Here is a 12,041-nt window from a genome sequence, read left to right on the forward strand (position 1 = left end):
AATTAAAAAAAAAAAAAGGTTCCTACATGGGAGAGGAGTTATGAGGTGATCTACGGAGACGGGACAGAACAGGCACACCCAACTGCACGTGAATCTAGACACGCAATCTGTGTCACATGTAACGCACACACGCTCAAGTACAGAGAGCACTGTGTCACGCAGATATCCGTCTACGAAATGACAGTGTCAGAACAGTCCCATCCGTGCAGGCAAAATTGCAATACCACAAAACCTCCCACACTCAGGAACGCAGAAACCCCAGGTAGCCAGAAACCCATAAAGCAGAATCCTTTCACTCCGAGGCTAACACATACAGGTAGAAGGGATTACGATCCCCCCCCACCCCCGCCCCGCAACCAGTTCACAGAATGATGTCACAAAACACGTACATAGAATTACAACATCACCGGACATGCGCTGTTACAGACCCACGCAGGAACACAGAGTCACACGGACTCAAAGTGACACAGCCAGCCAGGATACCCACGCACCGTGAAGCGACCCCGCAGATGAGTCAACACACAGAGCTCTGGTGCCTACCAAGGCGAAGTCTTTATGCTGGTGTACAGACTAGCGGGTTTCAGAGCCAGAGTGGCTGGACCAGTCCCTTCCCCTCCCCCAACCCCGTCCAGTTCCCTCCACCGAGGGCCCAGGTCACCCCCTGAGGGAAGGAGGGCCCAGAGCCTTCTTCCCCCATAGCACCAATCTGGACAGGCCATCCCCGGACAAAACAGAGAAGTGCCTTCCAAAGTGGGGGTGAACTGAGCTGAGAGAGGGAGGCCTTTTTGCGGGGGAGACCAAGAGTAGCACCATCGTAGCAATGGGGTGGGGGGCAAAGGGGGATACACAGGTAGTGGCGGAGTACTGAGGAGTCCCGGCCTCTCTCCCCACCCGTGATATGCAGATAGGGCTGTGCGTGTGTCTGTGCGGCTGGGGAAATCTCCTGGACTGTAAGGGAGCCCCAGGTCCCCCAGGTACCTGGGGTCAAGTAAAGGGAAGTGCATCTCTGGAGAGCTGGGGGTGGGGCAGTGGTGGTGGTTCTAGGAGAGGGAAACTTCAGGGACATGAGATCAAGAACGGAGGGGCTTAGGCGTGAAGTCCACTAGCAGAGGCACTTGGAGGCTGAGTTCTAGAACCAAATGAATTTTGATCTGAAATCAGAGATCATAGGAGGCTGTGAGGCCACGAACCAGAGGAATCTATAGACTATACAGAATGGAATTCAGAAGTCTGAGGACCGAGTTCTAGAACCAGAGAGATTTTGGAGACCAGAGAGATTTTGGAGTCAAGATCTAGAATCAGGAGCTGGGGGTTGTAGGGTCTAGAACCAGAATTTTTTTAAAGGCAACATCTAGAATTAGAAGATGTTTGGAGGCTAAGTTCTAGATCTAGGGTAATTTGGAGTCATAAGATCTAGAGAGGGCATTGGAGATTGTGAGGTCTAGAACCAGGAGAATTTATAGGATGAAGTCTGGAATCAGAAGACATTTGAAGCCAAGTTCAAGAGTCAGGGGAAACTGAGATCATCAGATCTGGAATCAGAGGGTCCTGGAAATCGCAAGGTCTGATGGTTTTATAGCCTCGAACCAGTGAATGATGGAGGTCATGAGGTCTAGAGCAAAAGAGAACTGGTGTGTGGTCTGGAAGTATTAGCGTGGTTATAAGATCAAGACATAAAGCTCGTTTTACTTCTTTTTGATTGGAAAAGCAAGTCTTGAGTGTAGAAAGTTGAAAAGGAAGGAGCTGGGCATCATGAAGCATCATGATTTAGAAGCTTAAGGAGTCTGGATTTGGAACCAAATGTACTACAGGTCAGGAAGACTAGAACCAATATAAAGGTTAGGTTGTGAGGTCCAGAACGAGAAAGAGCTGGCCGACGTGAGGTCTGGAATCAGAGGGGTTTGGAGCATGTGAGCTCGAAACCAGACTGTGTCTGGGGGGCTGTGCAGTCTAGAACCGGAGAAGGCCAGGAATTGAGTGGCCTAGAACCGGAGAGAGCTGGAAGTCATACGATCTGGAAGCAGTAGAAGTTGGAGGCTGCCCCTGGAAATAGGAAGCCCATGAATGAAGCCAGTGCCCAGGGGTGACTGAGGACAGCAGAAGCTCCCAGGGGAGGGGCAGGCAGAGTGGGGTGGCCACTTGGGAGGCTAAGGGGTTGATCTGAAGTTGCTAGGGGTGAGGTCTGCCCCAGAGCCCCCCCCCATTAACACCTGAAGAAGGGGGGGTGGGAATCAGAGTTCTGCATTCTTATGGGCCCCAGGCAATTCATAGCGATTAAAACCCTGTTGTGAAAACAACAAAAATGGATGGAAAGAAACGTGACTGTGGTTATCAATACTCCCCAGAGCCCAGAAACACAGACCCGAGCCCCTACCTCCCCCACCCCTAATTACCCAAAATCAAGCCAGGAGAGTGGGAGAAAGGGATGAGGTAACCAGTATAGAGAACCGCAAGGGAAGTCCTGAGAGAAGGAGGAGGAGGGCGCCAGGGACCCCCTCCCAGAGGTCACTGAGCTGAGACCACCCCAGAAAGCCCCCCAGACATGGAGGGGCAGAGGGGTGAGGGCTGAGGTAGGCCCGAGGTGGGCGGGGGCCACTGAAAGGAGAGAGGGAGCCCCTCTCCTGGTGCCCCCATCCTGTGCTTTGGCTGCCGGCGTGGAGTGTGGCTGAGGTCCTTTCTGGGGAGTGGAAGGGCGCAGGGAAGAGGGCCCGCAGAGCTGGCTCAGTTGGCCTGGGCCAAGCCTGCCGCTGGTTGGAAGTGGCTCCTGGGCTCCACGGGGTCCTCGTCCGGGTAGAGAGAGAGCAGCGGGGGACCCAGGCCTGTGGGGAAAGATGAAGGGTCAACCAGTGGGGGTTCCCACCCAAAACCGTTTCTTCCCCTCCTGACATTTAAAAGCGTGCGTGGTGAGGCAGGCATGCCTGGGATCAAATAGCAAACTCTTGGGCCAGTTCTGTCCTCTGAACCTCAAGTGTCCAGGATGTTTAAGGCAGTAGTTAAGAAGGCTGGAGTCACGGGCACCCGGGTGGCTCAGCTGGTTAAATGTCCGACTTCGAATCGGGTCATGATCTCACGGTTTGGGAGTTCAAGCCCCGCATCGGGCTCTCTGCTCTCAGCATAGACCCCGCTTCAGATCCTCTGTCCACCCCGCCCCCCCCCCGGCCCTCCCCTGCTCATGCTTTCTCTCTCTCAAAAATAAAGAAGCATTAAGCAACAAAACAAAAGGCTGGAGCCAGATGTTGCCTGAGTTGGAATGCAGGCCCTGCTGTTTACTTGCTGTGTGACCCAAGGTGGGTGATGTCACCTCTCTGTGCCTTGGCTACCTCGTATGTAAAATGGGCTAACAGTACTTCCTCTCCGGGGGCTGTTGTGAGAAGGTAAATGAATCAATCCACGTGAAGCGCTTTGGGCACTAACTAGTATTGGTAAGCTCCCAGTGAATTGTTGTTACCTAGAAAACAGGGATGCTTCTTATCTGCCTCACGTGGGAGAATTTACCCACTCAGAAAATACTGTTGAGCTCCTGGTGTGTGCCAGGCACCAAGGACACAGCAGTTAACAGGACAGATGAACCTCCCGGCCCTGACATTCCAGCGAGAGGGATCAGTTGGGTCATGTACACAACACGCTTAGCCCAAAGAGTGGCACAGAGTGAGCGCCAGGTAAATGTTAGCTCTTCGTTTACAAATATGTACTGAGGCCCTGCTCTGTGCCCAGCCACTGCCCTGCCCCACACAGAGAGTATGGCAACCACAAGACAAGTCTGGCCCCTACCTCCCACAGTGCACACCCCCAGGGAGAGGACAGCCAAAAATCAAATAACGACGTGAACGCTTATGTAAATATGATCTGTGATGAGTGTTATGAGCCATGAGCTTCGGAAGTTAGGGAGGGCTTCATGGAAGGGGTAATACTCGATCTGAGATCAGAAGGATGCAATAAATAGGCAAAGAATAGAAGAAAAGGCATGCCAGGCAGAAAGCTCAGCATATGCAAAGGCCCTGAGGCTGTCTCCTCCAGCAAGATTACTTCAAAGTCAGCACAATGCAGAGTCCCCACTGCAGTCAGCCACCCACCTCCCTCCCCTCCTCTCTGCTTCAGCCCTACTGGCCCTGTCTTCCCCCAACTAAGACAGATGCACTCCCACCTCAGGACCTTTGAATTTGCCGTTCCCTCTGCCTGGAGTGCTCATCCCCCCAGAAATTGTCACAGCTCACTCCCTTACTTCCTTCAGGTCTTTGCACACATGTCACCTTCTCAATGAGACCACTCTTAATCATACTACTTGAAATCAAAATCCTACCACCCCAGAGTTCCCTTTTCCTTTGCATACATTATTTTTTCCAGAAGCGCTCTGTTCCTCTCTCGCGCCCTTAATTATATGTGTTTCTTCATTCTGGACCGTCTCCCCCGCTAGCATGTCAGCCCTATGACAGCAGGGATTTCTGTTTTGTACACAGTCATGTCTCCAGCCCCTAGGACAGTGCCTGGCACGTACTGTGTATTCGATAAATAAGTGTTCTATGTAAGAAGGACAGACTGAACCAAAAGACAGTCACTGTGGCTGAAACAAGGATGTGAGGCCGAGTGGGGTCTGTGAGGCACCGGGCAGACCCTACAGAGGCTGGAGTACAAGGTTGAGGAGCTTGGTCTTTCTCAGAAGGGCAGTAGGGAGCCATGGATGAGTTTGGAGCAGAGGGAGGTCAGGGTCAGATTCGTGCTTTGGAAAGATCTCCGAGCTAATGCCTGGACATTTTTTTGTTTTTGTTTTTAAGTTTACGTATCTATTTTGAGAGAGGGAGAGAGAGAAAGAGAGAGAGAGAGAGCGAACGTGCACATGTGGGGGAGGGGCCGAGAGGAGAGACAGAATCCCAAGCAGGCTACGCGCCGTCAGCGCAGAGCCTGATGCAGGGCTCGAACTCACAACCTGTGAGATCATGACCTGAGCCGAGATCAAGAATCAGACGTTCAACCCGCTGCGCCACCCAGGTGCCCCTACGCGGAGGTTTTGAGTGGAGCTCCGGCTCCTGATGGTTTTGCTGGCAGGTGAGGACAGTAGCCGTACTCCTCGGGTCTTGTGCTAGGCTCTTCCTGTGCTGCCCCCCCTCCCCCCCCCCCGCCGAGATCCTGAAAACCTCTCCTTCAGGTAAGAACTATTGCAATGGATCCTATTTGACGGAGGGGGGACTACTGAGGCTCCAGAAGCAGAAACTGTTTTCCAAAGCCACGCAGCTGGGAATGACCAAGGCAGGACAGCCCCCGAGGTGTAAGCAGACACAGGCTTCGGGAGATCTAGATTGGGCCTGGGCTCAGCTTCCACCCCAACGGGCCGCGTTGGCCAGCCCCTGCCCCCCTCGGAGCCTCTCTTTCCCCCCTCGGTGCCGCTGAGAGCAGGGAGGGGCTGTGTCTACCAAGGTCCCAGCCGGGCGCTGACAGCCCCCCACCCTCACCCCTGCCACCTTCCGGATTGCCCCACCCCTCTCTCAACCATGGCGGGGGTGGGGGGGTGTCCTAGGAGAGAAAGGGACCCAGGTCCTCGGTATACCCAGGGTGCTACTCACGGAGGGGCTCATTCAGTTCCAGGAGGTGGGTGCTGGGATCCTGCTGGCTCCCTGGAGCTGGCCCTCCTGTCAGAAGGAAACTCTGCAGGACAGAGACAAAGCTGCCACCACCACCACCGCCATCATCGTGAACATCCCAGAAGGCAGGATGGTGTGGCGGTTAGGAGCACTGTGGGGTTCAGCAGCCACGTGTGGGCTATGGGGCTTTGGGTTAAGCCGGGGTCCTAGACAGCTCTCCTCTGGGTGTCCCTCCAGAGCCTTGTTCGCCCCTTCCTCTGTGTCCCAGCAGGCCGACCTGGGCGGGTGGATTCCAGCAACATTCAGCCTTGTTCTAGGTATTCCCGTTGGGCTCACATAACGGGAGATGCTCTCAGGAGGGAGGAGGAAGCGGGGCGGTATTTGATCTCACTGCTTCTCTGCTGGCTTGTCACGGGCTGGCGGTGTCCCTCCGTGGAAGGTTTCTGCTCTTACAAGACCTACTCTCTCCAGGATCTGGCGACCGCGGCCCGCCCTGTGCCTTCAGACTGCGGACGGTGCCGGCTCCCCCACGCTGCTGGCCCCAGCGGGGGCTGCACCCCCTCCTGCCGATTCCCTATGTGCTGCCCACACCTTGGCCAGTAGTCCTGTTTTTAGACGCTCCTCCACACCCCCGTCTGAGCGCGCCGTTTCCTGCCCAGACTCTGACCGATGCGGTTGCTTGACCTCTCGTGGGTGAGTGTGAATCCCACCACCAATAATAATAATAATAATTAATAATAATAATAACCACATCTCAAGAGTGGTCATTAACCGCGCCTCTTGCGTTCAAATAGCCCTGCTCAGCGTGGGGAGCCAGAGACCTCTTTTGTGGGCATCAGAGAGCCATGGAAGGTCCTGGAGGGAGGCTCTGTGGAAGTGGCACAGCCTGGGCAGGGTTTCGGAAAGGGTGCCCTGGTTGCCATTGTGCAGAAAAAGGACAGCAGAGGCGAGATGGAAGCGGGGAGATGGGAAGAAGGGGGGCGGGGGTTGCTGCCTCCGCTTGGTTGTTTTTATCCTGTTTATCGACAGGCACTAAGGATCAGCTCAGGACCTAATTTCATTTGCTTCTCGTGGTAGCCCTGTGGGATGTCACCACCCCCCCTTCCCAGATGAGGAAACTGAGGTTTAGAGTGGTCACCGTACCTGCCCAAGGTCTCACAGTTATCAGGTGCCAGACCTGGGACTTGAACCCAAGTCCGTCTGACTCTAGTTAGTGTCTGGCCTCCTAATGCTACACTAATAATCCAAGGCCAAGACCTGTTCTAGGTCTGGGAGGGAGGCCCATGGGAGTGTAGGACGTTCCCACACCTACTAAACTTTGTCATTTCTCCCCTTTACCCTGCTTAATTTTTCTTCTTAGAACTTACCACCAACTTAGATAAATTTGCATGGCCTCACCTGGACGACTGACCTTCCATTTGACCTTCAGCCAGCCCTTGCCCCTCTCTGGTTCCCCCCTCCCCCATACATAAAACAGTAGGTTTAAGCCTGCTAGGTTCTGAGGGCCAGAGAATCCCATTAATCCCCCAACATACCAGGCTGAGGGGAGGCAGCAGGAAGTTTTCGGGTTCTGGGCTGGGGGACCGTTTGGGGGGTTTCACTCCCAGCAGCTCCACCCCCTCGGCCTCGTCCTCTGAGCTCTGAGCCAGGGTCCTGGGGAAACACAGGTAAGAATCTCAGAATACAACAAACCTGAGCAAGTGTGGGCACCACTGTGAGGAGATGATGAGCATTCATTCATTCCCCTAAGTGTTTATTCCTTACTCATACACTCACCCATCCATCCATCCACCTATCTGATCATGTACCCACCCATCAATCTACCCAACCATCCATTGATCCATCCATCCATCCATCCTTCCATCCAAACATCCATTCATCCATTTATCCATCCATCCATCTATCCTTCCATCCATTCATCCATCCATCCATCCACCCGCCTATCCATCCATCCATCTATCCATCCATCCATCCAAACATCCATTCATCCATTTATCCATCCATTCATCCATCCATCCTTCCATCCATTCATCCGTCCATTCATCCATCCATCCATCCACCCGCCTATCCATCCATCCATCCATCCATCCATCCATCCATCCAAACATCCATTCATCCATTTATCCATCCATTCATCCATCCATCCTTCCATCCATTCATCCATCCATCCATCCACCCACCCACCCGCCCATCCATCCATCCATCCACCCACCCATCCATTCATCCATCCATCCATCCATCCATCCACCCACCTACCCACCCACCCACCCGCCCATCCATCCATCCATCCATCCATCCATCCTTCCATCCATTCATCCATCCATCCATCCATCCAAACATCCATTCATCCATTTATCCATCCATCCATCCATCCATCCATCCATCCATCCTTCCATCCATCCATTCATCCATCCAAACATCCTTTCATCCATTTATCCATCTATCCATCCATCCATCCATCCATCCATCCATCCATCCATCCTTCCATCCAAACATCCATTCATCCATTTATCCATCCATCCATCCATCCATCCATCCTTCCATCCTTCCATCCATCCATTCATCCATCCATCCATCCATCCATCCACCTACCTACCATATTCATTAATTTCCTCCCTCCCTCATTCAATAAGTCTTTATTAGGCACTCACTATACATCCAGCACCAAGCTGAGAGCCTTGGGAAACAGTGAGATGTAGCCACAAAATCTCATAAGGATAGTAAAGGGACCATTCTGGACACCAATTGGGCACATGCCTACCACACAGAGTGCAAAAACTTGAGTATTAGTAATTTAATGTCTCTGGAAGGGGGACACGGACCCTCTGAAGTTATATGCACAACTGTGCATCTGTATGTGTATGAACGTTCTTGGGAAAGAGTCCATAGCTTTCAATAGATTCTCAAAGGTGTTAGGAAACTTAGTTCTAGACAGTTTCTTTGACACTGTTGCAATGTCCTCTTAACTGTGACAAAAATTGTCGCTAGGCCAGATATAAATATGTTCCAAAGGAGAGGGCCCTGGCAGCCTGGTGGGATTTGGATAAACAAGGAGAACAGTGGAGGGCATTCCAGAAGGAGGGCACAGCCTAGGCAAGGAGAGAGGTTGGAACAAGCATGGCATGGGCTGGGGACACTGAGGGCCTGGCGGGAGCAGAGGTCAGCAGGAGGAACGATGAAGGGTGAGGCTGAAACAGGAAGGCAGGAACAAGACAGGGGTTCACTCCCTTCATACCGTCCCTCTACTGTGGCTCACCTCTTCCGAGCCCCAGCCACGGGGGACGATGCCAAAGGGTCCCCTCTGGAAGGGCTGGAGCAGCTCAGCCGGGGGTCACTCCCCCAGCGGGGCAGCAGGGAGGGCTCAGGGGTTGGGGGCGACAGGCCATGGAAGCTCTGAGCGCGGGGCCGGGGGACAGCGCCTGGAGGTCTGCGGAAGGCCCTGGGTAGCTGCTCGCTGGAGTTGAGCTGGAAGTCATCATCCATGGAGATGTAGGGGGCCAGCATCTCCAAATCCAGAGCATCGACATCCTGCGGGAGGCAGGAGGAGGTTAAGAGCAAGAGCCTTGGCCTCAGGTGGGCCCGGGCTGGAGTCCCAGCTCCGTCGCATCTGAGTTGTGTACCTGAAGCCAAGAGTCTGAGGGGCACCCGGGTGGCTCGGTCGGTTAAGTGTCTGACTTCAGCTCAGGTCACGATCTCATGGTTCGTGAGTTTGAGCCCCACACTGGGTTCCCTGCTGTCAGCCCAGAGCCTGCTTCGGATCCTCTGTCGCCTTCTCTCTCTGCCCCTCCCCCTGCTCACGCTTTCTCTCTCTCTCTCTCTCTCTCTCTCTCAAAAGAAAAGTCTGAGCTTCGGTTTCCTCATCTGTAAAATGGGTGTAAGGACCCTGTGGTAACCAGTCACCAAGATGGCTCTCGAGCATCCCCACCCTTGGTATTTGCGCCCCAGCATAATCTACTCCAGTGACTAGGGTTGATCTGGGAACAAGAGGATATTGAGGGGATGATGGTGTGTGACTTCCAATGTTGGCTTGTGAAGAAACTGTGGCTTCTGTTTTTGCTGGTCCCTTGCTCTGGGGGATGCCCTCTGGAGAGGCCCCCATGGTGAGAAACGGAGGCCTGCTGCCTGCAGGCGCGTGAGTGATCTCGAAGGCGCATCTTCTCGCCCCTTTCAAGCCTTCAAGTGACGGCAACCCTGGATGACGTCTCGACTGCAAGATGTCTCGTGACATCTCTCCTGCACGAGACGCCAAGCAAAAGCCACCCAGTTAAGTGGCTCCCAGACCCCCCGGTCCCCAGAAATGATGTGAGGTGATACACACTTATTATTTTAAGCTTCAGAGTAGTAATCTGTTATCCAGAAACAGATGACAAGGTTTTGCCGCCGTAACGAAAAACCTAAAAGGCGGGGTGGCTTTAGCACAGGGCAGTGGGCGCAGGCTGGAAAGGCCCTGAAGAGCCTGTCAGAGCCTAGACCGCCTTGAACAAACTGTTGGTGGAAGCGTGAACCATGAGGAGCCAGCCCGTGAGGGCATAAAGGGAGGTGAGGGATGTGTTACGAGAAGCCTGAGGAAAGGAGGTTTTTGTTTTGTGGCAGCTAAAGTTGAACACCGGGCGTTGCGTGCAGTTTTCTGGAACAGAGAACACATGACTCGTGAGCCGGGCCATCTAGCTACGGGATTCCCAGCCACGGTGCGGGATGGCTGCCTGATTTCTTGCCACTTGGGAGTGAAAGCAAGAGGAGAGAAGAGCTAAAAGAGAAGCGTTAAAACACGCAGGAGCTGGGACTGGAAAGTCTGGAAGATTCTCAACCTCCCCGTGAAGCGAAAAATTAACTTTCCCCAAAGCGGGGTGTGTCCTCTGTCAGGGCTCCTTGGGATTTCCTGGGGGGGCAGGGGTGTCTTTGCTCCTGGCGGTGAGCCCCTGGTGCCACACCGGATACTTTCTGGCAACAAGATGACTCGGGCGGGGGGCTGGTCGTGCCCGAAAGGCCAACTATGCCATGAGCGGGGTTGAGGCCACGTGAGATCAGCCTGACCTCCAGGGGAAGCGTGTGTAGAGATGGAGATCAAGGTCAGCCACATGGGCAACAGTCCAGCCATGCCGACAGAGTGAAAACTCCGGACACCACAGCTTGGGTGAGCTTCCTGGAGTGGGGCTACTCCGTGTGTCCCCCCCCCCCCCCACACCGGTGCCGGGAGGGGAACACGTCCCCGGGGTCACAAAAGGCCTGCATTTGGGAAACTCCTAGTCTCAGATTCCACCCTACGGATCTCTTCCTCTGGCTATAGTGTTCTTTTGCTCCAACAAAACGATCGTCCTGGGGCACCTGGGTGGCTCAGTTGGTTAAGCGTCCAACTCTTGATTTCAGCTCAGGTCATGGTCTCGCTGTTGGTGAGATCCAGCCCCACGTTGGGCTCCAAGCTGATAGCAAAAAACCTGCTTGGGATCCTCTCTCTCCCTGCCCCTCCCTGGCTCACCCACTTGTGCACACACTCTCTCTCTCTCTCTCTCTCAAAATAAGTAAACCTTAAAAAAATCATTAAAAGATCAACCTAAGTCCAGTGCTGTCCTAAGTTCTACAGCCAGCTCTAGCAAATTGTTGACACTGAGGGAGTCCGTGAGAATCTCTGAATTTGTAGGCAGCTGGTCTGAAGGGAGGGTGGCCTCGCGGACCCCCAAGCTTGCGGCCGATGTCACAAGTCTTGGACAGAAGTGGCAGACTGGAGGACGGCGACCTTCACCTTGCATTTGGCTGACCCTGGGAGCTCCCCAGATGGTGAAGGATGCTAAAATTGAGAAATGGTTTCTGAGCAAAGGAAAGTGCTCTCCGGAAGGCATGGTCTAAAGAAGAAGCCAGCGTGTGACTATAAAATTTCTTTGGTTAGACTTCAGGAAGATCAAAGGCATTGCCTAGAACATCCTTCAGGCAGATAAACTAGAACTTAAGGATATGCTAATCGATCTCAGACAAACTTCCTCACTCATCATCTCCGCAAAATCCCAAGGCAGAGAAGGGCTTATCTCAAAGAGACCTACGAGCGTGACTTTTGTCTAATGCAGTGCATTCCGAAGAGATTCACGTAAGACCCACACATTTTAAAATAAAGATTATTATATAAACAGAAACACTGCCAGCTTGGACTGGAAGGGACAGAGACCGTGCTAAATGGAAAGAGACCTTTGGGCCACCAAAGTTCCCTGACAAGCAGCAGGTTCTGAACCCCCCCTCCCCCCCTGCCCTCAGCTGCAAATACATGTCACCTTTTATGAAAAAGGGAGGAGGATTCTGAGGGAGAAGCCCAGCATCTACAGCGTGGAACCAAGAACCATGGAGAAAGCCTCTAGGAAGTAGAGTAAAACCTTGGACTGCAAGGTAACTTGTTCTGCGAGTGTTCCACAAGACGAGTAAACATTTCTAATAAATTTTAACTCGATAAACGAGTGAGGTCTTGCAATACGAGTGTAC

At 53.3% G+C, this 12,041-nt stretch overlaps 1 protein-coding gene across 1 annotated transcript in view; it reads right to left on the reverse strand.

Annotated features, from left to right (window-relative positions):
* Positions 1-519: 519 nt before the first annotated feature.
* HIF3A (hypoxia inducible factor 3 subunit alpha) overlaps positions 520-12,041 on the reverse strand; it is a 64,847-nt gene continuing 53,325 nt past the window's right edge. Inside the window, exons 13-16 of the mRNA XM_047077808.1 lie at positions 8,833-9,104; positions 7,112-7,229; positions 5,559-5,640; positions 520-2,819 (exon numbers count right to left, since the gene is read on the reverse strand). Of these exons, the coding sequence (XP_046933764.1) occupies positions 2,722-2,819; positions 5,559-5,640; positions 7,112-7,229; positions 8,833-9,104 (570 nt within the window). The 3' untranslated portion in view covers positions 520-2,721. The remainder of the gene's footprint in view (positions 2,820-5,558; positions 5,641-7,111; positions 7,230-8,832; positions 9,105-12,041) is intronic.

The sequence above is a fragment of the Lynx rufus genome, unplaced genomic scaffold, assembly GCF_022079265.1.
Source record: "Lynx rufus isolate CCGP_SWC_20201006 ecotype Redwood Valley unplaced genomic scaffold, mLynRuf1.p SCAF_16, whole genome shotgun sequence".
Lineage (NCBI taxonomy): Eukaryota > Metazoa > Chordata > Mammalia > Carnivora > Felidae > Lynx > Lynx rufus.